This window comes from Artibeus jamaicensis, unplaced genomic scaffold (genome assembly GCF_021234435.1).
Source record: "Artibeus jamaicensis isolate MK-2021 breed Jamaican fruit bat unplaced genomic scaffold, CSHL_Jam_final contig_519, whole genome shotgun sequence".
Taxonomy (NCBI): domain Eukaryota; kingdom Metazoa; phylum Chordata; class Mammalia; order Chiroptera; family Phyllostomidae; genus Artibeus; species Artibeus jamaicensis.
In genome coordinates, this window is record NW_026521871.1 from 20,807,915 (window position 1) to 20,835,675 (window position 27,761).

The 27,761-nt window shown below is 44.5% G+C and overlaps 1 protein-coding gene across 2 annotated transcripts; it reads left to right on the forward strand.

Annotated features, from left to right (window-relative positions):
* Positions 1 to 489: 489 nt before the first annotated feature.
* Positions 490 to 27,172, forward strand: RBSN (rabenosyn, RAB effector). Of its 2 annotated transcripts, none has more exons than XM_037139353.2 (12): positions 490 to 607; positions 2,670 to 2,986; positions 7,625 to 7,762; positions 10,052 to 10,152; positions 11,052 to 11,097; positions 11,211 to 11,372; positions 13,247 to 13,488; positions 14,733 to 14,803; positions 18,323 to 18,409; positions 19,334 to 19,436; positions 20,697 to 20,801; positions 23,598 to 27,172. In XM_037139353.2, the coding sequence occupies exons 2-12, from the start codon at positions 2,839 to 2,841 to the stop codon at positions 24,741 to 24,743; spliced, it is 2,349 nt and encodes a 782-aa protein (XP_036995248.2). In that variant the 5' UTR covers positions 490 to 607; positions 2,670 to 2,838; the 3' UTR covers positions 24,744 to 27,172. The 2 variants fall into 2 exon arrangements, with proteins under 2 accessions (XP_036995248.2, XP_053525294.1); XM_053669319.1 differs by lacking the exon at positions 490 to 607 and adding an exon at positions 728 to 1,133.
* The last annotated feature ends 589 nt before the right edge of the window (positions 27,173 to 27,761 follow it).

The following is a 27,761-nucleotide window of genomic DNA, read 5'->3' on the forward strand; positions in this document are numbered from 1 at the left end:
TCCCCTCTCTAAAAAGAAAGAAAGAGAGAAAGAAGGATAAAATCTTTTAAGAAAGATTAAAAGTCCTCATGTGAGGATTAAAAAACCAAAATATTTACAGCATAATGCTCATATATTTGATTTACAATTTTTGTGAAATGATTGCCACAAGAGATTCAGCTAACATCCATCTTCTCATATAGATATAATAAAAAGAATAAAGCAAAAAAAAATTCTCTTTGTAATGAGACCTTTACAAAGTATGCACAGGATTCCATTTCTCTGCCGGCACAACGGGTGGAGAGAAACCGGCTGGCTTTTACGCCTTGTACTTAAGTACCCGAGACCTGCAAACCTCACTAAATTTCGGAGTCCACCCTGCTACTTCTACAGCGCCTGTGCGCCCAGCGCTGTTCGAATCCGTGCCCGCCCATTTCGCGCCCTCGAGGACTCGGCGTTCCACGGGCGTCCGTCAGCCTGCCTTCCGGTTTCGGGGCCGCCGCAGGCGCTCTTGTCGAGCGCCGAGCGGCCGATGGAGATGGTGTCCGTGGCTGTGTGAGAAACCGTGGAGGCCCAGAGCCTGAGCGGAGGACTGGACAGGCCTGCAAGTTCGCGCAAGTCCGACCAGGTACAGAGGGCCGGACCGGCTTGGCCTGAGGGGCGGCGGCGCCCCCCAGGCGCGGAGATGGCGAGCCGTGCTGGTCTGGGATGGCGGGGTTGTGGTGGGTGTGACTTGCAAGGTGGGCGATGTGGCTTTCGGGCCGTCCGGTTCGTTGGTGAGTGCTTGCCTTGAATAGGCTCTGTTTGGTTGTGTGGTTGGGGCGTGTCTGGTTGTGTTTGGTTGTGTGGCTGACGGCTGCATGGGTGGTCGTCTCCTGGGTGGTGGTGTTGGGTTCTCTGGCTGTGTGCGACTGAGGCGTTTGGGAGTCCGAGTTTGTGTGGAGTTGTTTGTAGCGATTTGTATGTCTGTGAGATGTGCGCAGTTGTCATGTCTGCTGTGTGGGGTTGAGTCTTCGTGTTGTGTGTGGTTTTGCGACGTGTGCATAACCGCGTTGAGACGGGCCGTTTGCAGTCTTGAGCCCGCGATGAGGGCGGTCGTGTGATGAGGAGTCTAATCTGCCTAGCAGTATTCAGGCTGGCGGTGTAGGTGCAAGGTAGATAGGTTTTATTTTTATTTTTACATGGTTTAGAACGTGAGGACTTGCATACCTTGTGGTTGTTGTGGGGTCTGGCTTGGTGGCTTGTGGTAGATTTATGTGGCTTATGGTGTGTGTTTGATTATATGATCTTAGAGTTTTATTGAATGTCGTCGTGGTTCATGCCAAACGCTGGGCTAGACCGCGGGGATATGATGGTGGGGAAAATAGACACAGTCTCTGCCTTCACCGACCTTACGGTCTTAGGTATTCAGCTACTTTATATTCTTGTGACTAGTAACTGACATCAGTGCTGTGAAGAAGTGCAGGGGCTGTCAGAATGCCTCAAGTAAGAGGCATTTGCTTGAGGAACTGATGTTGAATTGAGATGTGAAGGCTCTGTGTGTATGAATTTGATTTGCGGTTTTTAGGGGTGAGTGTGCAGAAAGGAAGGGGGCTGTCAGAGTTAAGGCCGCAGAGGAACCACTGGCTGGGAGGGAACTGGAGCTGCTATTTCAGTGACTACCGGTCAAGAGGCTGAGATCTGCTTGTACGTAATCACTGGGTTTCTTAGCAGAAAAAAATGGGATCTGGTGTTTCATTTGTTTATTTTCTGGGACACTGTCACCCTTCATCTTTGAGGTCCTGGCAGTCCTTCCTCAGTGGCCCTGTAAGGCAAGTCCACCCAAAGCTGAGGGTCATACATTTCCCCTCACTCTGTGCTCTGGTTTCTGGCCTTGAGCTCTTGGGGGGGGAATTCCTCTGCATCAGTGGAATGATCTTGTCTGGTTTCTCCTTATGGCTGGGAGTCTTTCTGAGGTGACATTGGAATTGACTTTGCTATGGCCTAGTAAAACTGAAAATGTAACTTACTAAGCCTTGAATTGTTTAAGAACGAAATCCTTTTATATTTGAAGCAGTGAGAACATTAAGCTTCCTGCTCAGCTGTTACTGGTTTATAAAATCTATTAAATTCATTGGAGAGAGAGTACTCTACAAACAGACACAAAATGGATATTTATCTTTGATCACTAGGTTTGTATTGCACCTCCTTAGACTGATGTTGGGGTTTTTGTTTTTGTTTTGTTTATTAGGGCAAACACAATCTCTTTATCGTTGTTGCATTTTTGACACGGATGCAAGAGTTCAGTACATGTGGTTGAGTAAATAATCAAGGTACAGAGAGAGTCAAAGAAAAACTTGTTTGTTGATAATTGCTTCAGACATTTTCCCCGTGGTATTACGAAGTTGGACCATTTGGAATAAATGTTAGCAAATTGCCTTAGTATTGTGTTTGCTGTTGAAGTTGATTTTTACTTTCTATGTTCAAGAATCTGTGTTTCCCACTTTACTTAGAGTTACCATTGTCCAGTGATTTTTCTCATGTCTTAAGCTTTGTGTTTTCATCTAAGGATTTGAGAAAGCAGTTTGTGTTCTCAAACTTGTGCTGAACAAACATTAAGGACCCTTACTGAATTGTGAAAAAAACAAAGATTCTCAATTGCTGCTGATTTGCCTGATTGGCTTTTTCCCCCTCTTATTTCCTTTCTCAAGGCTTCTCTCACTCCAGAGAGGAAACGTCATCCAGGGCCATGAAGGCACTTCCCCATCATCAGTGTGCTGCTCAGTTAAGCTAATGCTGCCGGAACCCTGTTCCTTGTGGAGGAATCACGCTGACTTGGCATGAGGCCCCTGCACTGTGGGGGTTGAGAGGGATACTCCCATGGCTTCTCTGGATGACCCAGGGGAAGTGCGGGAGGGCTTCCTCTGCCCTTTGTGCCTGAAGGACCTGCAGTCTTTTTATCAGCTTCAGTCACATTATGAGGAAGAGCACTCCGGGGAAGACCATGATGTCAAAGGGCAAATTAAAAGTAAGAGGGGAGAATCTTGCTTATCCCATTCTGTCAGCAGGAGCTTTAACTCATGGAATAATTTTCATCAGCTTTCATGTTGCCACCAGAGCATGATAATCATAAATTAATATTAATAGTTATAAACCTATATCTAGTGCTTACCATGTACCAGATGTTGTTCAGAGTCTTCCATGCATTAGCTTAGTTGAATCCTCACAATAGCTATGTGTCTATGAGCCCCATTTTACTGATGAGGGTGTCTGACACAGATAATTTGCCTAAAGTCACAAATTACGCAGCGAGCGCTAGGCTTCGAACCTAATAAACACAATTACTGTGCATTGCTGTCTCTTGCTAGACTATTTAAATTATCTGACTGTCAGCCTAAGAGGGTTTTGGAGTGGAAGTCCTTTCCTTTGCTATGAAAGTGAAGATATACTATTGACTCATTTACTTGTCACAAATTTAAGCCTTTCTGCCATCCTTCTTTCCTTCTTTCCTAGACCTTGTCCTCTGCAGCCCAGGAAAAGGCAGGTCATAGTTGAAAAGCTAAGAAAAACAACCCAAAAAGTTAAAACTTGATTTTTGAGCTTCCAAAGACTCAGGTCCTGGGGAGTTGCAGAAAGAATTTTTCAAAGTAATTTTGTGTGCATAGTGTTCATTTCTTGGACTTCAGATTCTAATCCATAGATATGATACTGCTGCTCTGGAACTCTCTTCTTACTGGCTCAGCAAACCTGCATACAGCTCGTAGCATTTCTGGAGGCAATGAGACAAAAGATCTGGGTGCTGTATTCACAGATCTTTGTTGGCTGGGAGGAAGAATGATCATAGATTCCTAAGTGTACTTTGGCTCCCACACATGGGAGTCACATGCACTCTGTAATCAAACAGTCACACTATGTTACATTTTTTAGTCCAGAAAAAAAGAGTTGCTGAAAGCATTAGCACTTATAACTTCGTCCCAAAACATGACAACTTAAAATATTTTCAAAATCCTGAGGGCTGTGATGGACCAGGTGGATTCTGGCTATGGAGGCTGGTGCAGAGCCATAACTATTAGAAAGCCCCCCACCCTTAAAAAAATCTTTTGTGCTTTACAGTTTTCAGAGGTTTTTACATGTTATTTCATTTGATTCTCCAGCAACCCTGTAGAAAGGTGGTTGATGTCATCGTACAGAGAAAAAGTGAGACTTAAGAGATGCTATATAACTTATTCAAGGTCACACAGGAATTGGTAACACTAGGCTTTGAGTCTAGGTCTTCTGTCACCTCAGAGTCTAGTGTTATTCTTTCCACATGGCATCACTGATGATGCGAGGCCCTGTATTCCGACCACAGCATGTACTGCAGCTGGCAAACAAACCGATTACCTAAGTTTCCTCTGGACAACTGAAGGGCCTGCAAGATTTTCAGTGAGTGTCCATACTTAGTGTCAGCTGAACCCGATCATATACTGTGGTATCACCAAGACTTTGATGCCAGTGGGTAGAGAGGTTAGAGAATGTCCTCAAATTCCTTTTATAGCACCCTTTTTATATGAGGAAAATTGTTTGAGGTTATTTAGGGATTAATAGATACAAGAATCTGTTTAGGTGGAAATGTTGTTCCTTGTGAAAGAAACTTCAGAGCATTTACTTGTTTTTCTCCCTCCATTCCCCCCCCCCCCCGTCTCTACCTAAGAAGAACTGAGAGACTGAGTTAAGCATTCTTCAATTGGGAAGGGATTCTTAATTATGTTGTAATTTTTTCTGTTTCAGAATCAGGAAAGCAAAGTTTTAAAGGTGGACATCAAAGGTTTTTGAGAAATCCTTGGAAAAGCAGATAACTTCTTCGTTTGGTCTTTTGATTTTGTAGAAATTTTATGACATGGCTAGTTTAAGCAAGTTGGAGGCAGTTTAAATAAAATATAAACTGATCATTACTAAAAAGTAATGGGTTCGGGCCCCAGCCCTGGTTCAGCTTGAGTTTAGGACATCTACAGTAACATAGACGAGGGGGTGGTTGAGAATTAACTTTGGCTTCTGCTTTGTGTTTTTAAAAACATACAGGATTGTTCCTAATTGGCCCCTCTTGAAGGGCTACACCCACCCCAGGAAGGTTGCCAGACCAGTTTCCTTGCCTCCTAAAGGTTAAATGGCATGGACTGCCTGTTTAACTTGACACAGTTTCGTCTTTTTTTTTTTTTTAACCATTTTGCCATCATTATTTTTTTAATTGTATTTTATTGTTTGTGCCATTATAGTTGTCCCAATTTTTCCTCCTTTGTCCCCCTCAATTCATGCACTCCCTACACTGTTGTCCATGTTCATGGGTCATGTATGTATGTTCTTTGGCTACTCTGTGCTGTATGTTACATCCCATTACTATTCTGTAACTACCAGTTTGTACTTTTTAATCTCTTCACCTCTTTCACCCATTCCCTCAATCCCCCTTCCATCTAGCAACCATCAAAACATTCTCTGTATCCATGATTCTCTTTCTGTTCTGCTTGTTTATTTTGTTTTTTAGATTCAGTTGTTGATAGATATGTATTTATTGCCATTTTATATTGTTCATACTTTTGATCTTCTTAAAGACAACCCTTGAACATTTTCTATAATAATGGTTTGGTGGTGATGAACTCCTTTAGCTTTTTCTTATCTGAGAAGCTCTGTACCTGTCCTTTGATTCTAAATGATAGTTTAGCTGGGTAGAGTAATCTTGGTTGTAGGTCCCTGCTTTTCAACACTTGGAATATTTCTTGCCAGTCTCTTCTTGCCTGCAAAGTTTCTTTTGAGAAATCAGCTGACAGTCTCATGGGGGCTCCCTTGTAGGTAACAAACTGCTTTTCTCTTGCTGCTTTTAAGATTCTGTCTTCGTATTTAACCTTTGGCAGTTTAATTATTAGGCATCTTTGACATGGGCCTCTTGACACAGTCTGGTCTTGTTTGCAAAAATGAATTGGTGTTTGCTAACTCCAATTTCCTGTCTGCTAGATCCTTTGCTACATCAGTTCCTCTCCTCTCCCATGTTGTTAAGAAAGACTACTTTCATATATTTTAGAGGGTGTCCTTTAGTTCGGATGGACCTTATATTTCCAGTTGGAGAAAGCCATCCTGAAGTGACTCATAATCGGGGAGTCTGCTTATTAGCTTCAATGTCTAACAGAGACATGTCTGTAACCTTGTTAATTTCACTCCCTGTCTGCCAAGCCCCTCCATATCTGCATTTCCATTTGAAAAGCTATGGGTATTTTTTAAAAGATTTTATTTATTTAGTTTTAGAGAGAGGGGAAGGGAATGAGAAACAGAGGGGAAGAAGCATCAGCGTGTGGTTGCCTCTCACGTGCCCCCAACTGGGAACCTGACCCTCAACCCAGGCATGTGCCTTGATTGGGAATTGAACCCACAACCCTTTGGTTCACAGTCTGGCGCTCAATCCACTAAGCCACACCAGCCAGGGCTGTTGGTATGTTTTTAATGTTATTCAAATGATAGAGCACTTCAAAATCATGGGAACTCCATGAAGTATTGATCTATTAAATATAAAAGAAATTATATTGTATTAAATCTGATATTTTCTACTGGATTCTAGTGGCAAAAAAAGGACAGCAATCACCCAAGATTTAAGAAGATTAATGAGAGCAACTTTGAATTGAGACTAGTTGACTGTTCCAATAGCAGGTCCTCTCACCTCAGCCCGGGTGGCTGAACCCCTGTTCTACAGAGGCACAGTTTTCAAGTCATTGTTGGATGGGCAGAACTGGGGCTCTGGTTTCAGACATGAGGTTTCCAGTTCTAATCCTGGTGCCTATAAGCTCTGTGATCTTTCCCCCTCTTTGGTGTCATGTCCTTATTTGTAAGTAGGGATACACGTGCCTGAAGTGTGAGCACAGTCTGGCATAATGTATTTGAAAGTACTTTGTTTTGTGCCTGGTACATGCAAGGAATCCAGGACACATTCATTTTCTCTTCTTACTGAGGCTGGTGCTCTATGTGTTATGTTTTCAGTGTTATATTTGTATCTTGAAGCTTTTTGTCAGTGTTCTCACTCATACATTTGGAAGAGAGTAGGGGAAAAAGAACTCTGTATACAATTCAGCATTATGGAGAACAGCAGCCCCGGGATGATAGTTTGGCTTAATCTCATCCTGGAGGTAAACAGGAAGTATTTACTCATGAATCCCTAGAGTAAATAAATTAGTGTTGTAGAATTTGATTTTTAAAAACTGTATTTTAATTGAGGTATAGTACACACATAAGTTTTTAAGTATACAGTCCAGCGAGTTTTTTAAAATTATATACTCATGTATTACATTCCTAATTAAGATATAGGAAAAAAACACTTGCATCACCATGGTCCCCATACTGATTTTGATTTTAATACTTCTGTTTAGTTAGGCCTCTTACATTTGGCAATGAGCAGTAATTTAGCTTTATATTGGGTACATAAATCAACGAATTGCTAATATTGACAAGCAAATGGGTTGTTCTGGTATTTGTAATATAGTGGCTGAATGCTTATTATTGCATTTTATTTGGGATCCAAAAATTTCTCGAGCATTTTTATGCAAAGCATACTTATTTCTTCAACTCTTAGGATTTGAGATTTCCCTGTACTCTTTACTGGGTGTTCTTCATGGAATCACTTACGGTGTTTGTTCCTTTTTTCAAGGTCTTGTCCAGAAGGCTAAAAAAGCAAAGAACAGGCTGTTGAAACGAGAAGATGACCGAGCAGAGTCAGGGACCCAAGGATATGAGTCTTTCAGTTATGGAGGGGTTGATCCTTACATGTGGGAACCCCAGGAACTTGGTGAGAAATTCTGTTTGTTCATTCAGCAAATGCTTATTGAACATCTCTCTGTTCTATGTGATGACTTAAGAGTTGGCTGAGGAGGCATCAACAAACCAGAATGGTCTATGCTTCTTGTGGACCTTATGTCCTGGGGGTGGGGGTCAGAAAATGGACAAGCAGGAGCTAAACAACTGCCTTGTGTTAGGTACTGCATTAAATGCTTTCCTTGTGTGCTCTCATGTAATCCTCACTGCACCCCATAGGGACCTGCCTGGGATCAGACATCCGGGAAACTGCAGAACTGGGTGGGAATCCAGGTCTGTGGCATCAGCCCAGGCACAGATTCCTTTGACTGGGCCGCCTCCTCTCATACAGGATGTTACCTCCCTGCTAAGAGGCACTGGTTTGTGCAGTTAATTTTATGAAGCTCATATTTATGGTATCATATACTTTCAAAATAATCTTTTTTTTTGGAATGATGAAAATATTCTAAAATATACTTGGGTGATGGTTGCATAACTCTGAATATACTATTGGGTTGGCCAAAAAGTCCATATGGTTTTTTCCCATATAATAAAAGACATATTTTTCATTTTCACCAATAACTTTATTGATTTGGATATTTTGAGTATGCCGGCTATCTCCTGCATGGTATAAGGTAGATTGTTCTCAATTAATGTCTCACCTTGATCACTATCAACTTCAACTGGTCTACTTGACCACAGAGCATTGTCCAGTGAGATCTCCAGCATGAATCTTTGCAAACCACTTTTGACACATTCAGTCAGTCACAGCACCTTTTCTACACACTGCACAAATTTTTTTTGCATTTCAGTTGTGTTTTTACTTTTCTTGAAATAATAAAGTGTAATATGCCAAAAATGTTGCATATTTTTTCCATCTTTAATATTAAAAAGACTGCACAAAATTTGCCAGTTTTGATAAGTGTTTTTAAATGCACACTGATATGACAGCTTTCACAATACAATCTAACACAAAAGTGTTTCCGATGAAGTTAAAGACATCTAAGTGCTATTGGAGCCATCTTACAGAAAAAACAAAGGAACTTTTTGGCCAACCCAATAAAAACCATTGAATTGGTACACTTAAAATGGTGAATTGTTGAGCGCGGGCCTGTGAACCAGACAATCGAGGTTCGATTCCCAGTCAGGGCACATGCCTGGGTTGCAAGCCAGTTCCCTGCAGGCCAGTTCCCAGCAGGGGATGCACAAAAGGCAACCATACATTGATGTTTCTCCTCCTCTCTCCTTCCCTTCCCCTCTAAATATAAATAAAATAAAAATCTTTTAAAAAATGGTGAATTGTATATATGGGGCTAATATCTCAGTAACGAAAAGGTCATGCGGTACCAGCATTGCACTAGCTAATCTTACGTGTCTATTAACTTGTGAATAATAACAGTCATGAATATAGTATTTTCCTCTCTATGCAGCGGATAAGGATTCTTTCATAGTGCTTTATTATACTTTCATATGCGTTATCTTGTTCACCTGTCACGACAGCCATATGAGGAAGAATGCACAGTGACATTCATTTCCGTTCACAGATGAGGAAACAGGCCCTAAGAAGGGAAATATTTACCCAGCGTCATCTCCCATGTTCTTACAGCGCCGCTACAGAATGTCTTTTTGAATGGGGAAAGACCTAGAACTGTGCTGTCCAATACGATAACTAACTATATGTAGCTATTTAAATTTAAGTAAATTAATTAAAATTACCAGCGATTTCTTCAACTATACACTAGGATGTTTCAGGTGCCCACTCTCCATGTGTGGCCAGTGGCCGCCATATTGGAGAGCAGAAACGTTTCCATTGTGGCAGAAGACGGCTTTAAAAAGAACACTACACAGATGTGAGTGTGAGTCACACCCGAAAGCCAGTTAGAAATGTGAAAGAGAAGTTCCAGGCATATGAATCCTTACTAACTTTTTGATAGCTTATCTCATGGTTGCCAATGTTAAATTATCAGGTGATTTTCTGATTAACTTGCCTGTTTGAACAACTGAAGGAAGTCACAAATTGCAGAAAGGTTGAGTGAATGGCAAATTGTACAAGTTAATAATTTACAGTCACCCCTAAGTACTTGAAAGTAAATTTTAATTAGATGTTAAGAGTATGGTTAAAGAAGAAAAGATATGTGGATGCTTTCTTAGGTTTTGAAGTTTTGTAAGATTCTAAAATCCTAAAATTTTTACTTTTAAAATTTATTGAGGATAAGCAGCAAGGTGGAGAGGCTGCCTCAGAGAAATGACAAGTCATTTGTCTCCCCACCTCCTGTCCTTGCAGGTGCTGTGAGAAGCCATCTTTCTGATTTCAAGAAACACCGAGCTGCCAGGATTGACCACTACGTTGTGGAAGTCAATAAATTAATAATCAGGTTGGAGAAGGTAACTTCTGTTGTTTAAAGCAGTTTTCTTCTGCAGGGTGGAAATTACATTTCTGCATCATTGTGTATTTTATATGTGTGATGCCGGCTGTGTCTGGTGTTGGCAGAGAAACGCCTCACCTAGCGAGGTACAGAGCATGTGATGGACAGTTTTAGCCTGGCTGCTTTTAGTTGAAAGGAACAGCCCAGGTCAACAGACTTGCTGCATAGCCAGCTTCTCTTTTCCTTCCTGTGAAGCCCACTTGGCTGCTGGAAAACCTTCCTGTCTTCAGATTTCCTCTTCTGGCTGACCCAGGCATAACCACTCAATGGAGCATAGTGTGCGGTATTCATTGGCAAACAGAGAAGCTGGTGACTAGGTCTGTGGGGAGAACTCAGCTGGCTGCAGCATGTAGTGTGGGAACATCTTTGTGGGGCCATTCTGCCCTGTGGTGTGAGAGTACATGTTCCATGCTGCGGTCACTCTGTTTTACTTTCACCCTAGAAATGCTTGTTGTGTATAAGTTGGATTGTGTGGTGGGCATGGTAGCAAGCCCAGGTACAGTTCTTTATGTGTTCTTTGCAGGACAGAAATATGTGGCTAGTTTAATTATCCAGGAGGACTGTGGAGAATTGGGAGTTCTCCACTGCTTTCAGGAGGCACCCCCACCATGTCTTAGCCTAACCCTGGTTATTGCTTAAAGGTCTAAGTAACACGAAAGAGATTGGAAGTGGGTCAAGGAAAGGGAGGTGCTTTCTGGATTATCCCATGTGAAATTGCTTTTGTGACTTTGTGGGTTGGGGATGACAGATGAGACTTGAGAAATGCAGACGTGGTAATTTCCCCTTGATGCCTCTTGCCTGTGGAAAGTGTATTCATTGCCTGATTAATTCCATTTGGCACTGTCTTCTCCTTGTCAGCTCACTGCCTTTGACAGAACGAATACCGAGTCAGCTAAGGTCCGAGGTAACTCTTAAGAACTTTGCTCATATTTATGCTATTTATTTTCTCCCTGACCAGATCTATTTAAATGGCTTGCTTTTTTAATTTGTTTGGTTTTTGTTTTGTTCTTCCTAAAGCAATAGAAAAGTCCGTGGTGCCTTGGGTCAACGACCAGGATGTCCCTTTTTGTCCAGACTGTGGTAATAAATTTAGCATCCGCAACCGCCGCCACCACTGCCGCCTCTGTGGGTCTATTATGTGCAAGAAGTGCATGGAGCTCGTCAGCCTTCCCTTGGCAAGTAGGTAACATGGAGGTGGGGCTGTGGACCCGAATCTCTTCCCGAGACTAGCTTGTTTGCTAATCACCACTGGGCGATTTTTTTTTTAGCTTTTTTGTTTAAATTAATGGTGTTTGGGATCTTCATTCATTCACTTGTTGATTCCATGAAGCCCAGTACGGGCGAGGCACTGTGCTGGGGGCCAGGGATACAATGTTCTGCAATAATGGTTGGCAAACTGTTTTTGTAAAAGACGTGATAGTAAATATCTTAGGTTTTGTGGGCTACATATGGTCTCTGTGACAGTTTTTCTTTTTTTTAAACTTTTAAAAATGTAAAAACTGTACTAGGCTCAAGGGCCGTACAGAAACAGGCTGGACTGGGCTTGCAGGTCATGTTTGCCTGCCTCTGGTTGGTAAGGCCTTGCCCGTTCCCCCAAGAAATTCAGCGTCTAGCAGGAGATATAGATGCACAAACAAATAATTGCTTTATAAAGATATGAGTATGATGAGAGAAGTGTTATCAGGCACCCAGGAGAGCTGACCATGTTTTTATCTGCTTTGCTTAGAAGTGGCAGGTGAGGCTTAGAGAAGAGACTGTAGGAAAGGGTTAGGTCTTGAAGAATGAAATGAAATGAAATCCTTTGACATGAAAGTCACAAATGGTCATTGTCACATAGAATAAACCATAATGTCATAATACAAGAGACACTGAGTGTTTTGGAGACTGGGGAAGAGCAAAAGTATGGCTACTCGGGGTCCGGAGGTGATGTTCAAGAAGTGCCTTGAAAGACAACTAGGATTGCAAAGAGATGGGGCAGGAGGGCATCCCGGGGAGAGTAAAGAGTAGGACCAAAGGCATGGAATTTGGAAAGCTCTGTGGAAGGTTAGTGGATGAGCAAACAATAGTTGGGGGAGTGCAGAGGACATGTTTGAGAATTGTGGGAATGAGGTTACAAAGGTTAGATGGAACCAGGTGTCCGGAACTCTGAGTCTCAGTTGGTTAAAAGTTGTTCAGGATGATCTCGTGGGCTTTTGGCCAGGTCTGGGATGTTGGGGTGTGTGCAGTGTCCACTGACTCTGCGTGTGCTGCTGGCCGTGGAGCGTCTGCACGACTTGGGGCAGAAGCAGCTGCTTCCTTTGGCGAACCCTGACACCTGCCAGGCGCACATTGCCTTGACACTTCCCCTTTCTCCTTGAGGCCAACTCCCTGTCTCACTTGAGACTTATTAGCTATGTTTTTTGGGCACTATCACCTCTGTCCTCTTGGGCTAATCAACCAACATTTATGGGGCAGCTGCTATGAAGTGGCCCTGTTGTATACATAAGGATACAAGTATGAATAAGACCTTCTCTACCCTCAAAGAGTCACAGATTCCTAGGGCAGCTCAGGGCATTCATAAACATGTCATAAAGGGAGAAAAGGGGACAGTTCTCCATGAGGGTGTTGTGGTAAGAACTGCTAATAGGAAGGGCAGCTCATTTTTGCCTCAAGGAGTAGGGGAGGGCTTCCTGGAAGACATGTCAGTTGAGCTGGGCTTTGGAAGATGTACAAGTCAGGTGTCCGGGAGTGGGAAAGGCTGTCAGGACAGTCCAGGGAGAAGGTGGGTTGTGTCTGAGCTGTGGCAAATGGAGGGGACAGCAGGTGGTAAGGCTAGGTTAGGGATGGGTCTCAGAACCTCACAGACAGACTGTCTGGCTCTTTCCTGGCTGGCAGTGGGAGGCCCTCCCACCCCGGAACCTGACCCCAAGAAGGCAGAGATGTGGGTGCTTCTTGCTCATAAGCAGAGGTTAGTCTTACCTCTTCAGCACCCGTGGACTCCCCTCCTGTCATGGGCAGTGAAGTGATGGGAGGCTGCAGGCTCACTGCTGCCTGTCTTGTGTTGTGCTTTACAGATAAGCTCACCAGTGCCAGCAAGGATTCCCTGAGCTCCCATACCAGCCCCAGCCAGTCACCCAACAGTGTGCATGGCTCCCGCCGAGGCAGCATCAGCAGTGTGAGCAGTGTGAGCTCTGTCCTGGACGAGAAGGACGATGACCGGATCCGCTGCTGTACACATTGCAAGGACACGCTGCTCAAGAGAGAGCAGCAGATTGACGAGAAGGAGCACACCCCCGACATCGTGAAGCTCTATGAGGTGACTTGCTGTGCGCAGTCCTGGGTCTGATTTGAGAGGCACATTTGGCTGTTCATTACGTACATGCCTGCAGATTTGGGAGAATGATTTGGGAAGTTCTTCCTTTGAATTATTTTTAGTTTCTGCTGAAGGGCCATGCATGGTATGATTTCCCAGCTAGGGCCCTGGGTGAGTCACAGAGTCATCCTGGGTGTGGCGCTACAAACTTGTTCCCTCGCTTCGTTGCAAAAGTTTTCTTTGAAAATGGAGGTTGAAGGCTTAGGTGGCCCAGGGGCAAGAGGAGAAAGAATGGTTGCCATGCAGTGTGGACAGGTTCCGTGGGTGTGGGCAGAAGCTGGGGTTGGTGGTGAACAGTAGGCCAGGAGAGTCCTGTGACACTCCCTTGGCAGCGTCAGGCTTTATAAGTTTAAGTAACTGCCCATAGGTTTAGAGCTTCCCCTTTTAAGTCCATTCACATCCCTCAGCTCTCATTACCACCAGTGACCCCAGAACACCTTTAGTATGTGCTGCTTTGAAAGGAACATAGTGTACTGCAAAAACATGGGATTTAGGGTCAGGGAGGTTGGGCCTGCTAATGGCCCTGTGAGACCTGCAAGCTCAGGGAGTGGAGGTGATGGGGAGGAGCTGATCCCTGACGGAAGCAATTCATGCAAAACTCTGAGCAGAGGAAGAGTGTATGTTTGACTGAAGATCACTGAATGGTCCCCGTTGGCAGTTTTACAGGTCATAAGGGCTGTGTTTCTGGAATCACCATGAAAATACTCAGGCTGCTAGAAATGGTGTTAATTAAACTCTGTGCTGAGTTGCAGATATAGCCAATATCCGTCCTTTATTTGAAGTTCATGACTTGATAACTCATTTTGTAAATTGCCACTGTGCTTTTTGCTTCTGTCTTTTTTGAAGCAAGTCCTGGTGATGCCTTGTGCTGGTGTCTTGCACCATCTGCTAGAGAAAGAATGTAGCAACTAATTCCTTTTCTCTGCCTTGGTAAACTCTAACTTGTGTCCCGGAAAGCCTTGCTCCTCTTTCCTTCATGCAATGTTTTCTGCTTGTAAAGTAGGTCTGTAAATCAGGAATTTGATAACAATAGTAAAAACTAACAAAACAAAAAACCAGTATCTGAATTTTTACATTTTAGAAAACTGCCTGTGTTAAATATATCTCTGGTTGATACACCGTAACTCCTGGGCAGGCTTCTCCTGTACCCTGAGAAAGGCCACTTACCTCTTCTTCTTTGTTCTTAGAAATTACGGCTTTGCATGGAGAAAGTTGACCAAAAAGCTCCCGAATACATCAGGATGGCAGCATCGTTGAAGTAAGCTATTCCTCTCTGGTTTTCTGTTTCAGTGGTTACTCTCTTCTGGCATTTTAGGTCAAGTCTTCAGGAGCTTAAAATGAACATCTTTTCTCTGTGCTTCTCTCCCGTGACTGACGGCAGAGAATCTTTGTCAGGTCTCTCTCTGTGTGGCGCTGTTACAGCGTTCCCCAGCCAGGTTGAGGTGACCCCAGCTATTCCGATGGAGCAGGTTTGGGAAGGGCCTCCGGCAGGAGGCACCACTGCCAAGTGCAGCATCCAGAGGTGAGCAAGGGCAGTGTGCCTCCTGCTCATTCCTGGGGAGATGCCACATCAGGTGGCATCGAGGTGTTGGGGCTTAGAGCAGGGGTTGGCACGTGGCAGTCCATGGGCCAAAGCTAGCTGGCCATATGCTTCTTTTTTTTTAATGAATATATAATTCGCATACCATAGAACTACCCCTTTAAAATGTGTGGTTCACTGGTTTTTAGTATATTCACAAATTTGTACAACTGTCACCACTGTACTAACTTTAAAACATTTCCATCATCCTAATAAGAAACCCCTAATAAGACTCATTAGCAGTCACAGCTATTTCCCCTCTTGTTTTATGGAAAAAATTGCCTGACTTTTTCTTAAGAGCATTGTTGCTTCTGAAGGCTAATGATGTATGAGCTGGAGTTTGAGGTACTACTACTGAAATCAGATCCCAACAGTCTTTTCCCAACTTGCAGAAAAAATATTATGGCATCAGATTGAGTGTTCTCAATTTGAGGATTGTCTGCTTTTGTTTTAGGTCTGGGTCGCATACCTGTCATTTTTGTAGTGATGCATGCACCATGTTTAGAACAAACCTATATTTTTATCTGGACATTTACAGTGGTGATATTGTATAGGAGTTTCAAAAAACGAAGGGTATAAGCTTGGCTTTTCCTTCATGATGTCCGAGACCGTGTTCTAAGCCCACTGTGGGTCTTACATAGACTCACGTAAAGAACGAACTTTTTGTTTGTATAGTCCTTAAGGAGTTTCCTGTCTCTTGAGTCTATAAATTTCTGACTTACAAAACACAAAAACTAAAGTCAGCTGTTTTGTGGCAAGAACACCCCTTCTGTTACACCTCTTCCTGCCGCTACTGTTGCTTTGAGGACCTTCTTCCCTCCTTCCTCTCCCTGTGTTTCTAGCCCACAGGAAGAGAGAAGGAGGTGGGAGGAGAATAGCAGAAAGACGGAAACTACTGTAGACCCTGTTCCTTTTCCCCCCGTCTGCAGCCCCTGGCACAGACAGTGGACGGGGAGCAAACCCTATTTCTTGTGCTCTCTCAGCCACGATTGTCCCAGGGCCTTCCCTCCTTGTATTTGTTCCTTCCAGAGCCCTGTCTTCCTCCTTCTGTTCCTTAGCCTAGAGCACTGGTTTTCAATAACAGTAGGGAAGGGACCCATTTTCTTTTCTACCTGTAGTTCACTGAGCAAGAATTTGTCCGCCCTCTCTGTGCATAGGTTGGAAGAAGAACCCTGGGTGACCCTGATGTATACCTCTCCAAAATGCAGAGTCCTTGGCTTGGAGAATCTGTCTCATGCTCATTTCTTCCCTGGAGCTTTCTGGAATCTGCACCCCTCCTCCTATCCCTGCCCATTGGTTTGACATTAGAGCAGGCCTGTCTTCTATGAGGACACCAGCAAGGAGAGCTGTGTTCCTGGCAGTTTGAGTGTTTTCTTCATGAATTCGTTACGGAGGGCCTCCTCTTCCTGAGTGCTGGTGTTTTTGTTTGTTTTGTTTTGTGTTTTACTTTGCGCCTCAGACTTAATTGTGGGTTAATGGGCCTCCCTAGCCGGTTGGGGAACTGCTATCGCTAAGCACATTTCCAGATGTCTAAGTCCTACTCCTTCCACTTAGAAAGGCTGGTCCTAAAGGGCTTAAAGTGCATTTCATTCTCTTACTCTTTCATTCAATGGATATTTATCGAGCACTAGTTACATTCTACGCACTAATCTGGTTGCTGGGCTATAGCCACGAACGGTGAAGACAGTGTTCACTCTTGTGGAGCGTCATTTTTGTAAGAGCACAAGCCATATCCACGTGAACAGATAATGAAAAAGAGAACTCCAGATGCGATAGTTGCTCTGAGGGAAATGCTGTTGGTTGACATGGTTGCGACCACGGGAAGTGACTTCAGATGATATGACTTGGAAATATTGAAATAAAGCACAAGTCTTCTCATTTCTGGTCCAATGTTGTTTTTGCAAACTGCTGTGAAAGATAATGAAACAACCTTTCTAAATCTTCATATTACAGCATACACCAATATTTTTCCAGCTAGAACTGTATTTTTTTGCACTTTTACTTAAAAAAAAAAAGATTTTATTTACTTATTTTTAGAGAGAAAGAGAGGGAGAGAAACACTGATCTGAGAGGAAACACACCCCCGCCGGGGACCGCACGTGCCCCAGCCGGGGACCAAACCCGCAACCCAGCCATGCGCTCTGGCTGGGAATCAAACCGGTAGCCTTTCACTTTGCAACACGACGCCCAACCAACTGAGTCGCACTCATCAGGGCAGGACTGTTTTATAGATGTTAAAATAGGTAAACAGAGCGGTTCTCTCTGCTTGATAAACTTAAATTGCCACTGCCACAGAAGGTGAGCTGAGTAGCCATTACTGAGGCTGGATTCATAGCCGTGAGATCTGAAATGTGTCTCTTCTCAGTAGACGCCCAGTAAGCTTGGCCCGGGTGCTAGTCACTGAGGACGTAATGAAAGGCCACAGTCACCATACCTGGAACTCAGCAGTCTGGTGGGGGTGATGGATTTGTAAATGAACAGTTCTTTGTTTTTTTACATTTATTTATTTATTTTTAGAAAGTGGGGAAGGGAGGGAGAAAGAGGCAGTGTGAGAAATCTATTGATCAGTTGTCTCTTGCACGCCCCTAACTGGGGACCTGGCCCGCAACCCAGGCATGTCTCTGACTGGGAATTGAACCAGTGACCTTTCTGTTTGCAGGCTGGCACCCAGTCCACTGAGCCACACCAGCTAGGGCCATGCATTTTATTTATTTATTTTAGAGCGAGGGGAAGGGAGAGAGGAGAGAAGAGAAACATCGGTCAGTTGCCTCTAAATGCCCTGACCAGGGACCAAACCTGCAACCCAGGCACGTGCCCTGACTGGGAATCGAACCAACAACCTTTCACTTTGCAGAACGCCACCCAGTCACTGAGCCACACTAGTCAGGGCTGTCTTTCAGTCATTTTAGATGATGTTGGAAAAATTGCTTAGTGAGTATATCAGCCATAAAAACAATTGGTGATGTGAAAATTAAACTCAATTAATGAAAAGATCCAGCAGTCAATAAGCTAATTTAGCTTTTCAAAGGTATGTTGTATCTAAATTGTATGAAAGCCCAATTATTATTAATGCAATTAAATCTTGAATAATTCATGGTAATTTTTCCACAGTAGAATAAAATTATTATTGGCTGTATATTTTCTGAAAATAAACAATTTAAAAGCCTAAAATAAAAACTCACCATGATTTCTCCTTAGTGCTGGAGAGACAACCTACAGTCTGGAACATGCCAATGACCTTCGAGTAGAAGTGCAGAAAGTTTATGAGCTAATAGATGCTTTAAGGTAAGGTCTGATTGGCGACGTCTTAACCTGCTGCCTTCAGTGAAAGAGGTGATGTTGTATTGAGGTTCTTGGTGGCTGGCAGACCTGAGCTTACCTGGAATCTTGGTGACAGCAGTTTGTGTGAGGAGGAGGCTGAGGAAGGTGTCAGCTCTGACACTCAACACATCTTAGTAACTTTTCGTTAAGGATTCTGGTGTTCATTATTACAAAAGGAATAGGACTTTGTCAGACACTAGCTGCATGCCAGGAAATATCAATGGATGTTTCCACATAGTGTAGCTCACTTGTTCTACTCAAGTTACCCTGTGAAATAAGGATTAGTGTCCCTACTGAGGCACCTCGGCTGGCAAATGTGGTAGAACCAGCATGGAAAATCAGATTGTTCAAGTCAACAGCTGCTTTTTAACTGTGGACTGGTTGTTGGAGTTAAGTCAGCCCTTTGCTGTGTAGGAGACACCATGACTCAGGGGAAGAACTGAGGTGAGGAATCTTTGTCCATCTGTACATGCAGGATTGCTCTGTACTCTGCGGGGCCTAGTGCAAAATAAAAATGCAAGTTCCTTGTTCATAGTTGTTAATAATTTTAAGACATTGACAGCAGAATATCAAACCAAGCACAGGGCTCTTCTAAGCACCAGACCCTGTGTGGCTGCATATGCCACTCAACCATGAAGCAGCCCCTGCATGTGTGGTCAGTCCCTCGATGGCCAAGTGTTTGTCATGTACCCTGGGCTGTGTTAGGGGCCTCAGGTACAAGCAAAAGGGTAAGAAACCAGCTGTGCCTTCAAGTACACTTCCGTGGAGCCTCTAATCTGTGTCCTCCACAGATCTTCCCAGCATGCAAGCCTGACAACTCAGAGACTTTCCACCCTTGTTTCTGAGGCTGGCAGCGCTTGTTACATTGATGTGTTTGTTCCAATTCAGTAAGAAGATCTTAACCTTGGGCTTGAACCAGGACCCTCCACCACATCCAAACACTTTGCGGCTGCAGAAGATGATCAGATATTCGGCTACACTTTTCGTGCAGGTAAAGCCAATCCTGGGGTAGAAGAAACACTGTACTTGCCTCCCTTGCTCTTCTACCATTCAGGAAGCAGATGGAGCCAATGGCTTGTCTATTTTCTATTTCCATATTTATTCTTTTTTAAGATTATAAATGCATTATGCCAAATTTAGAGAAAAACCTGGATTTCAGAGAAACATAAAAACGACTTTTAATTCCATGTCCCTACATAATGCTACATCCCTACAATTACATATTATTTTGGTATACTTTCTTCTTTTTTTTCCATTTGCACTCGTTATATAAATTGTTATGTGCATATTTGCAAATTTATGTCTTCTCTTTTTATCGCTGAACTTTATATCACAGCACTTTTTTACGTAGCCCTCCAGCAGCTCCCCACTGAACATTGCTGCAGAGCTCTGCTTTGACGTGTTTGACATCCTTCATGTAACCACTCTCCTTTCACTGGGCATTTGATAGCCCCCCATTTTTTGCCATTATGAACACTGCCTGGTAGATATAGATGTACACAGCGTTTCTTCCTCGGAATAGACACCTAAGGGACCTTTTCTGGGCCATTTTTGTTTTTGGTTGGGAAGAAACAGCTGATCGTTCAAGAGCAGATTAAAACCAGGAGGTTATAGTGGAATTGTTTCTGCCTCAGGAGCCCTTCAGTGAGTCACTTAACTACCTTTGTGGCTCCATGACAGAGAAATCTAATGGAGTCCTGTTGGGTTCGTCTTCCAACGTTGCATTGCAGAGAGTCAGTCCCTTTCTCCTTTGTATTCGTGCCTGTATCCCATGGTCATTTGGTGAGTCCCTGCTGTGTACCAAGCAGTCTTCTAGGTGCTGGGCGACCTGCCATCAGGAAAAAGACAGCAGTTCTGTTCTCATAAAGCTTATATTCTAGAAATGGGGATAGACAATTAAAATATCCAGCTTATATTGAAAAGTGCTGTGGACAACTACATAGCGTGGAAAGGGTGGTAGGAAGCTCGGGTGGAGACTTACAAAGTTAGACGGGAGGGCAGGGAAGACACCTCACTGAAGAAGCGAGTAATGGGGAGATCTGCTGTGGATCATTTCATAAGGAAAAGGCAGGCCCTTTCGGAAGTTGTCTCTCTGGCCCAATTTTGGGATTATATCTTTTCCTATTCCTGCTAATTAATGTGACTGTCTTGGGTGGAGTGGCTTAGCTCAAATGGGCTCTCACTACAGAGCTTAAGGTTCATTTTTTCAATAAAAAGGTGTAAGTGTAAAATTGTCTGTGATTCCCTATAGGAAAAGTTGCTTGGTTTGATGTCACTGCCAACCAAAGAACAGTTTGAGGAGTTAAAAAAGAAAAGGAAAGAAGAGATGGAAAGGAAGAAGATCCTGGAGAGACAGGTGAGCAAAGCTCAGGGATGCTACTGTCTATCTGGCTTCCTCTTTGAGGCTCTTTAAAATATATATTTTTATTGATTATGCTATTACAGTTCCTCATTTCCCCATCCCCTTTATTCCCCTCTGCCCTGCACCCCCTTCTACCTTTATTCTCCACCCCTACTTAGTTCATGTCCATGGATCATGCATATAAGTTCTTTGGCTTCTCTACTTCCTACACTGTTCTTAATCTCCCCCTGTCTATTTTGTACCTACCATTTATGCTTCTCATTCCCTGTTCCTGTCCCCCAGTTCTCCACACCCCCTCCCCACTGATAACCCTCTATGTGATTATGGCTAACCTTCCATTTCTGTGATTCTGTTCTTGTTCTAGTTCTTTGCTTAGTTTTTGTTTTTGTTTTGTTTTTTTTAGGTTCAGTTGTTGATAATTGTGAGTTTGTTGTCATTTTACTGTTCATATATTTGATCATTTTTTTTCTTAGATAAATCCCTTTAACATTTCATATAATAAAGGCTTGGTGATGATGAACTCCTTGAACTTGATCTTATCTGGGAAGCACTTCATCTACCCTTCATTCCAAATGAGAACTTTGCTGGATAGAGCAATCTTGGATATCTTTGCCTTTCATGATTTAGTATACTTCTTTCTAGCCCTTTCTTGCCTGTAAGATTTGTTTTGAGAAATCAGCTGATAGTCTTATGGGAACTCCTTTGTAGGTAACTGTCTCCTTTTCTCTTGCTGCTTTTAAGATTCTTTCCTTTTCTTTATCCTTGGCTAATGTAATTACGATGTGCCTTGGTGTGTACATCCTTGGGTCCAACTTCTTTGGGACTCTCTGAGCTTCCTGGACTTCTTGGAAGTCTGTTTCCTTTGCCCGGTTGGGGAAATTCTCCTTCATTATATTTTCAAAACAGTTTTCAATTTCTTGTTCTTCCTTTTCTCCTTCAGGTACCCCTATGATTTGGATGTTGGAGTGTTTAAAGTTGTCCTGGAGGTTTCTAAGCCCCTCCTCATTTTTTGGAATTCTTGCTTCTTCATTCTGTTCTAGTTGAATGTTTATTTCTTCTTTTTGCTACAAACTGTTGATTTGAGTTCTAGTTTCCTTCCCATCACTGTTGGTTCCCTGTATATTTTTCTTTATTTTGCTTTGCATAGCCTTCACTTTTATGTCCATTTTGCAACCGTACTCAGCCATTTCTGTGAGCATCCTAATTACCAGTGTTTTGAACTCTGCATCTGATAGGTTGGCTATCTCTTCATCACTTAGTTCTATTTTTGGAGCTTTGATCTGTTCTCTCCTTAGGGCCATATTTCTTTGTCTTGCATACCTGTTATGTGTGGAGCCTCAGGTATTCACCAGGGCGGGGCACCCCACGTGACTGCATTGTGGTACTATATGTGGGGGAAGAGTCTGAGAGGGAACAATGCCACTTGCTCAGCTCTCAGCTGGCTTTCGGTCACTACCCACGAACAAATTGGGCCCTTCTGGTGCTGATTCCTGGGAAGGTGGTTGGGTTTGTGTACGTTCTAGGACCGTGTGGGTCTCTCCAACGAACTCCTGTAAGGTTGGGATTTTCTCCTACCACTGCCACCCCCACAGGATTTCACAGTCAGAGGTTTTAACAGCCAGAGGTTTTAAGGCTTTATTTCCCCATGCTGGAAACCTATGTTGTGCAGTCAGTCTTGCTCCCCTGTTGTTTTTTCCAGTTTATCTGCACACAGATGTGGGACCGCCTGGTCTGCCAGCCACTGCCTCACCTCACGTTGTCTCTGTCCTGGCTGCCAGTCTCTGCCCCTCCTACCAGTCTGGATGAGTGTTTCTTTTTTAACTCCTTGGTTGTTGGACTTTCATACAGTTCGATTTTCTGGCAGTTCTGGATATTTTTTGTTTTTAAATTTGTTGTTGTCCTTTGGTTGTGTGAGGAGGCAGAGTGTATCAATCTTCACCTCCATCTTGTCCGGAAGTCCTCTCTTTGAGGGTCTTTTGAGCACAGAGGCCTCCACAGGCTCCCAAGAGGGCCTGTGAGACTGTGGTAAGTCAGAATCTCTCGCTCTCTCTATTTTCCATTTTTCTTTTGTTCTGTTCTGGCCTCACATCTGTAGAAATCACAATTGTTTATTTTTCTCTGCAAGTTCCATTTTTCTTTCAGAGGTTCTGTTGGTTTTCTCCTGTCCATAATACCATCAAGACTGGCTGTCTTCCCTGTACCACAGGTTGCAGAGAACCCAGACACTGGGGAGTTCTTTGTAGAACACTTTGGAATGTGCAGTATTGGATAGAAAATACTACATATGTTGTTTTGTGTAACATTCTAGTGTAGATGAGTGCTTTAAGAAGTGTATAGCCAGCCCTGGCTGGTGTGGCTCAGTGGACTGAGTGCCAGCCTTTGAAGTAAAGGGTTGCCAGTCTGATTCCCAGTCAGGGCATATGCCTGGGTGCAGGCCAGGTCCCCAGTAGGGGGTGCATGAGAGGTAACCACACATGGATGTTTCTCTTCCAGTCTTTCTCCCTCCTTTCCCTGCTTTATAAACAAACGAACAAATTAATTAATTAAATATTAAAAGAAATAAAAAGAAGTGTATAGCCAGTGACTCTAAGATTGAGAAAATTTTACCCCTTAACGTACTATTATGAAACAAAAGCATGGTTTGATTTTGGCAGTTGGCTGTCTCAGGCCTGAGGTGGGCAGCTGGAGTCTCACGGGCACAGATGGCAAGAGCGTCAAGGACGGCCGATGGTGCGACTGCTGTTGACCTGGTGACTGTCTTTCTTCCCTCTGGTTTTGATGTCTCCCCAGGCTTCTCTGGAGTCCCAGCGGAGGCTTGAGGAAAGGTGGAGTGACCTGCCATCTCGTGCCAATGGGGAGGTGGCATCCCTTCGAGGACGCCATGCCCCTTTGAGAAAGGCTGAGGGCTGGCTCCCCCTGTCAGGAGGCCAGGGGCAGAGTGAAGACTTGGACCCCCTGCTGCAGCAGATCCACAACATCACCTCGTTTATCAGGCAGGCCAAGGCCGCGGGCCGGACAGATGAAATGCGCACCCTGCAGGAGAACCTGCGGCAGTTGCAGGACGAGTATGACCAGCAGCAGACAGACAAGGCCATCGAGCTGTCCCGCAAGCAGGCGGAGGAGGAGGACCTGCAGCGGGAACAGCTGCAGATGCTGCGTGAACGGGAATGGGAACGAGAAAGGGAGCAGTTCCAGGCGGCATCCCTGCATACACGGACCCGGTCCTTGGATTTCCGAGAAATCAGGCCTTTTCAGCTGGAGCCCAGCAGAGAGCATCGCACCCACCTCGCTCACGCCTTGGATCTGGGCTCCTTCACGGTTGAGAGCAGTGCGGCTCCTAACACCCCTTCCCCCAGCTCAGCTCTGGAGCCCATCAGAATGTGGTCTGGGGCCCCAGCCGCTGGCCAGGAGTTCTTCCTGCAGAGCACCGTGTCACGGCAACAGGAGGGGCCCTCCCTAAATCCCTTTGATGAGGAAGACTCCTCTCGCCCTACCGCAGAGGGCTCTACCAGCCCTCCTGCTGCAGAGCCTTCCTTCGGCCCTTCAACCTGCATCCTCAAAGAGTACAATCCTTTTGAGGAAGAGGAGGAAGAGGTGGCAGCAGCAGGGAATCCCTTCACTGACTCAGACAGCGCCCCACCCAACCCCTTCGATGAGGAAGATGGGCGTCCTCACCAGAGGCCCCTGAGCCCTCCTGTTCCTGGCAATCCCTTCAAGGAAGCCGCCTGCACCAACCCCTTTGAGATGGACAGTGACAGCGGGCTGGAGGGCGAGGAGCCCATCGAGGAGGAGCTCCTCCTGCAGCAGATCGACAACATCAAGGCGTACATCTTTGACGCCAAGCAGTGCGGTCGCCTGGATGAGGTGGAGGTGCTGACAGAGAACCTGAGGGAGCTGAAGCGCACCCTGGCCAAACAGAAGGGGGGCACTGACTGACCGTGGGGTGGGCAGGGCACCTTTTGGGAGCCAGTGGCGCAGGAGAGGGTTGGTAGGATCAGTGGGAAGGAGGAAGGGTGAGAATTGACGTTCACACAGGTCGGGGGGGGGGGAAATCTGCCGCTCCATGCTGTGCACTTGGAGGTTTTCCCACTACAGCTGAATAATAAAATGGGAACAGGAGCAGGAAGAATCAGCATTCATTTGCTGTTTTTCCTGGGCTTTTTTAAAATTGGGTTTTCCCTTTAGAAGGGACTTTAAATTTTCACTCCTGAGATATAACTAAATGCATTTCTGTTGGGTCCTGCTCTGCAACTTGTGGGTCCATGTGTTCCTGCCTGGTCTTTGGCCATTATGCAGTATTACAGGGAAGCCTTATATGGGGCCCTTCCTTCAACCCAGACTGACAAGGTGGGTTCCTTGAAACCTTACTCTCCTCTGGCAGAAGTCTGAACCCGTTAGGCTGTGGGTACCTCTCACCAGGGCTTCCTCTGGCCTGCCGCGCACACCCTGCGTGTGCAGTGGAAGGGGAGGTATTCCAAGAAAGGCACTGGTTTAGATCCAGGAGAGCCCAGCACCTCTTTTTAAGAGAGGAAGAGGGGGATGAGGTTTCACCAGGGTCTGTTTCCCTCTCAGTTTAAGTCCCTTCTCTCAGGATGTTAAGCTCTCAGTGCTGGGGTATCAGTGCAGTCTGGTCGTGAGCTTTTTAGAAAGTGGCAGTGGTTAGCTGTGTGGTCAGCCAAGGCGGGACCATTTGGAAGAAGAGTCTCCGCCCACAGGTTGTTCTGTTCTCTCCGACCACTGGAACGACTGTCCGACCCCGAGAGACCGAGAGCTTTGGCAGTTCCTTGTACCTGGGATTTCTCAGAGGACCCAGTCTGTAATTTAGGACTCGGTGATCAGGAGGAAGCTTTTATGGAACATTGTCAGGACAGCAGAAGCTTTCCTAAGTCACAAGATAAGTCTAAATAATTTCCAAGGCTGTTGATCAGCCTTCTTCCCCTTTGGTTCATCCTTCCCAGTGTTTAGCATTAAGAAACTGAAATATTGGAAGAAGCACAACCCAGGACCATTCTGGTAGTGTGGCAGTACTTGAACTCTTCACCAACAGGGCAAAAAGGGAAGTTGTTAATTTAGCTCTGGTGCTTTGGTTTCCAGGAACATAACCCTTAACTGACACCTGACATCATTACACCCGTGTGCTCAGCTCTGGGTAGAGTTCCTGCTGTTACAATAGTCAATGAACAATAACTGACCACAAGTCACTTTATACCCCTTGACTCACTCTAGGTCATACTCTCACTGGTCACTGGTGTGAGGGCTAAAATTCATTTTGTTACATTCTGGGAAGACTCATGTTGATCTTGGAAATGTTTGAAAAACACTGTGGTGTAAAAATAGTCTGTATTTGTGTTGACACTATTTTACTTTTTTTTTAGCACCCGCTGGATCTTTGGGTTGAATGAAGAGGCAGTGAATAGGGGTGTGGGAATGGGGAGTTGGTGGCAAGTGTGTGGAAGACCCTTGAGTTTGGGTTCTGTTCACAAAGGGACGTGAGTGGGTTACTGACGTCAGCCGGCACCAGCTTCACTGGCTGCTGTGGCAGTTTGGGGAAGTTGGCATTCAGGCATGTGCAGGTCTGCCGGGTGCAGGCATCTTGTCTTCCTTGAGGCCCATGGCCTTCTTGCTGTGATTCTGGAAGCTCCGTGGGTGGCTGCGTCCTCCTGCCTGCTCAGTCTGACGTCTCTCGGACTGAAGAGGAAGAAGCTGTTTCCATCGGGAAGCCGTAGGGCCTAAACGCGGCCAACGCTGGTTTTCATCACAATTACTTTCTTATGAGAATATATCTCTTTTAATTAGGTGGTTTCAATTAAGACTAGTTTACTAAGCATAATCCTTCCTCAAAATCAACCATAGATAGCAATCTAAGTAATTAAGAGCATTGACAAACAGAAGAACCATTTTTAAAACTGAAAAAAATATCACTGACTATTCTAAACCAAACTAATACCCTCTGATGTGATCGAATTCTTCCGTGGCTGTACTCTTCCATGAATTCTTTCATTTAATTCTTCCATGGCTATATTCTCCTATAAGCATAGACCTACCAAGTAGTTAGAATTCTCTACCCCTCAGCAGTACTGGTTCCCAGAATTCACACAGGCACGAAGTTGGATTTACAGAGATAGGTTAACATCAGGGGAAAGCTAGCCAGTGACCTGCAACCACAACTTCGAGTTCTTGCCTCGTGTGAATGTTTCACCCTTCCTGTAGTCCCGCAAAGCAAATTGTACCCTCATCGAAAAATGAGGGAGTTCTTGATTCAGCGTTGGCAGATCTCCCTAGAAACAGATCATATACGGAAGAGACTTTGGCTTTTTCCTTTTATGCCTTGTTCGCCCGTTCTAATACACTAAGGACACAATGTATTTGCAGCTCAATGTGTTTTTGCTGTTCAGATAGTAAAATGTACCTGAGCCGCCACGAGCTGTGTGGTAGGTCGGACATTCGCATAGTTAGCTTACGGGACTCAAAAGTGAGAAAGAGGCCTCTCTAGCAGGTTCCAGTCTGGTATCAGATTATGCTGGTCATCTGACAGTGGAGAGTTTAAGGGTCATTGATTTGCATGTACTACTCTGGGGCCTTGTAATGGAACCTTTTTAAAAAAATAAAATAACAGATATTAGTGGTTGGGCATGTGTATGTGTGTTGCATGAGAGTCATCAGATAACATGGCTTCCCCGCTTTCTTAAGGACCTTCCCAGTATGAGAAGATAGCCCTAGCTCCCGTTTTCCCTGTCTGTTGAAGGCCTCCAGACGGAGTCAAGGTCATGGGACTCTTACCGGGATAAATGTGAGTTCCAATTTGTCCCTTATCCCCCGTTACTCCCGCAGTGTTGATTAAATGGGCCATTTTACACAAGCACAGTATAAAACCATTTGCAGTCCTGTTCTCCCCATTTCACTCTGGAACAGGCAGACAAGACTGAGGAAGCTTTGGCTGCCGTTTGTGCCAGG

Bases quoted from the DNA above. Each gene is read 5' to 3' on its own strand.
- RBSN (XM_037139353.2), top strand. From the start codon at position 2,839: ATGGCTTCTCTGGATGACCCAGGGGAAGTGCGGGAGGGCTTCCTCTGC. The intron at 2,987-7,624 runs GTAAGAGGGGAG...CCTTTTTTCAAG, and splicing joins TGTCAAAGGGCAAATTAAAA to GTCTTGTCCAGAAGGCTAAA. The intron at 10,153-11,051 runs GTAACTTCTGTT...TCTCCTTGTCAG, and splicing joins TAATAATCAGGTTGGAGAAG to CTCACTGCCTTTGACAGAAC.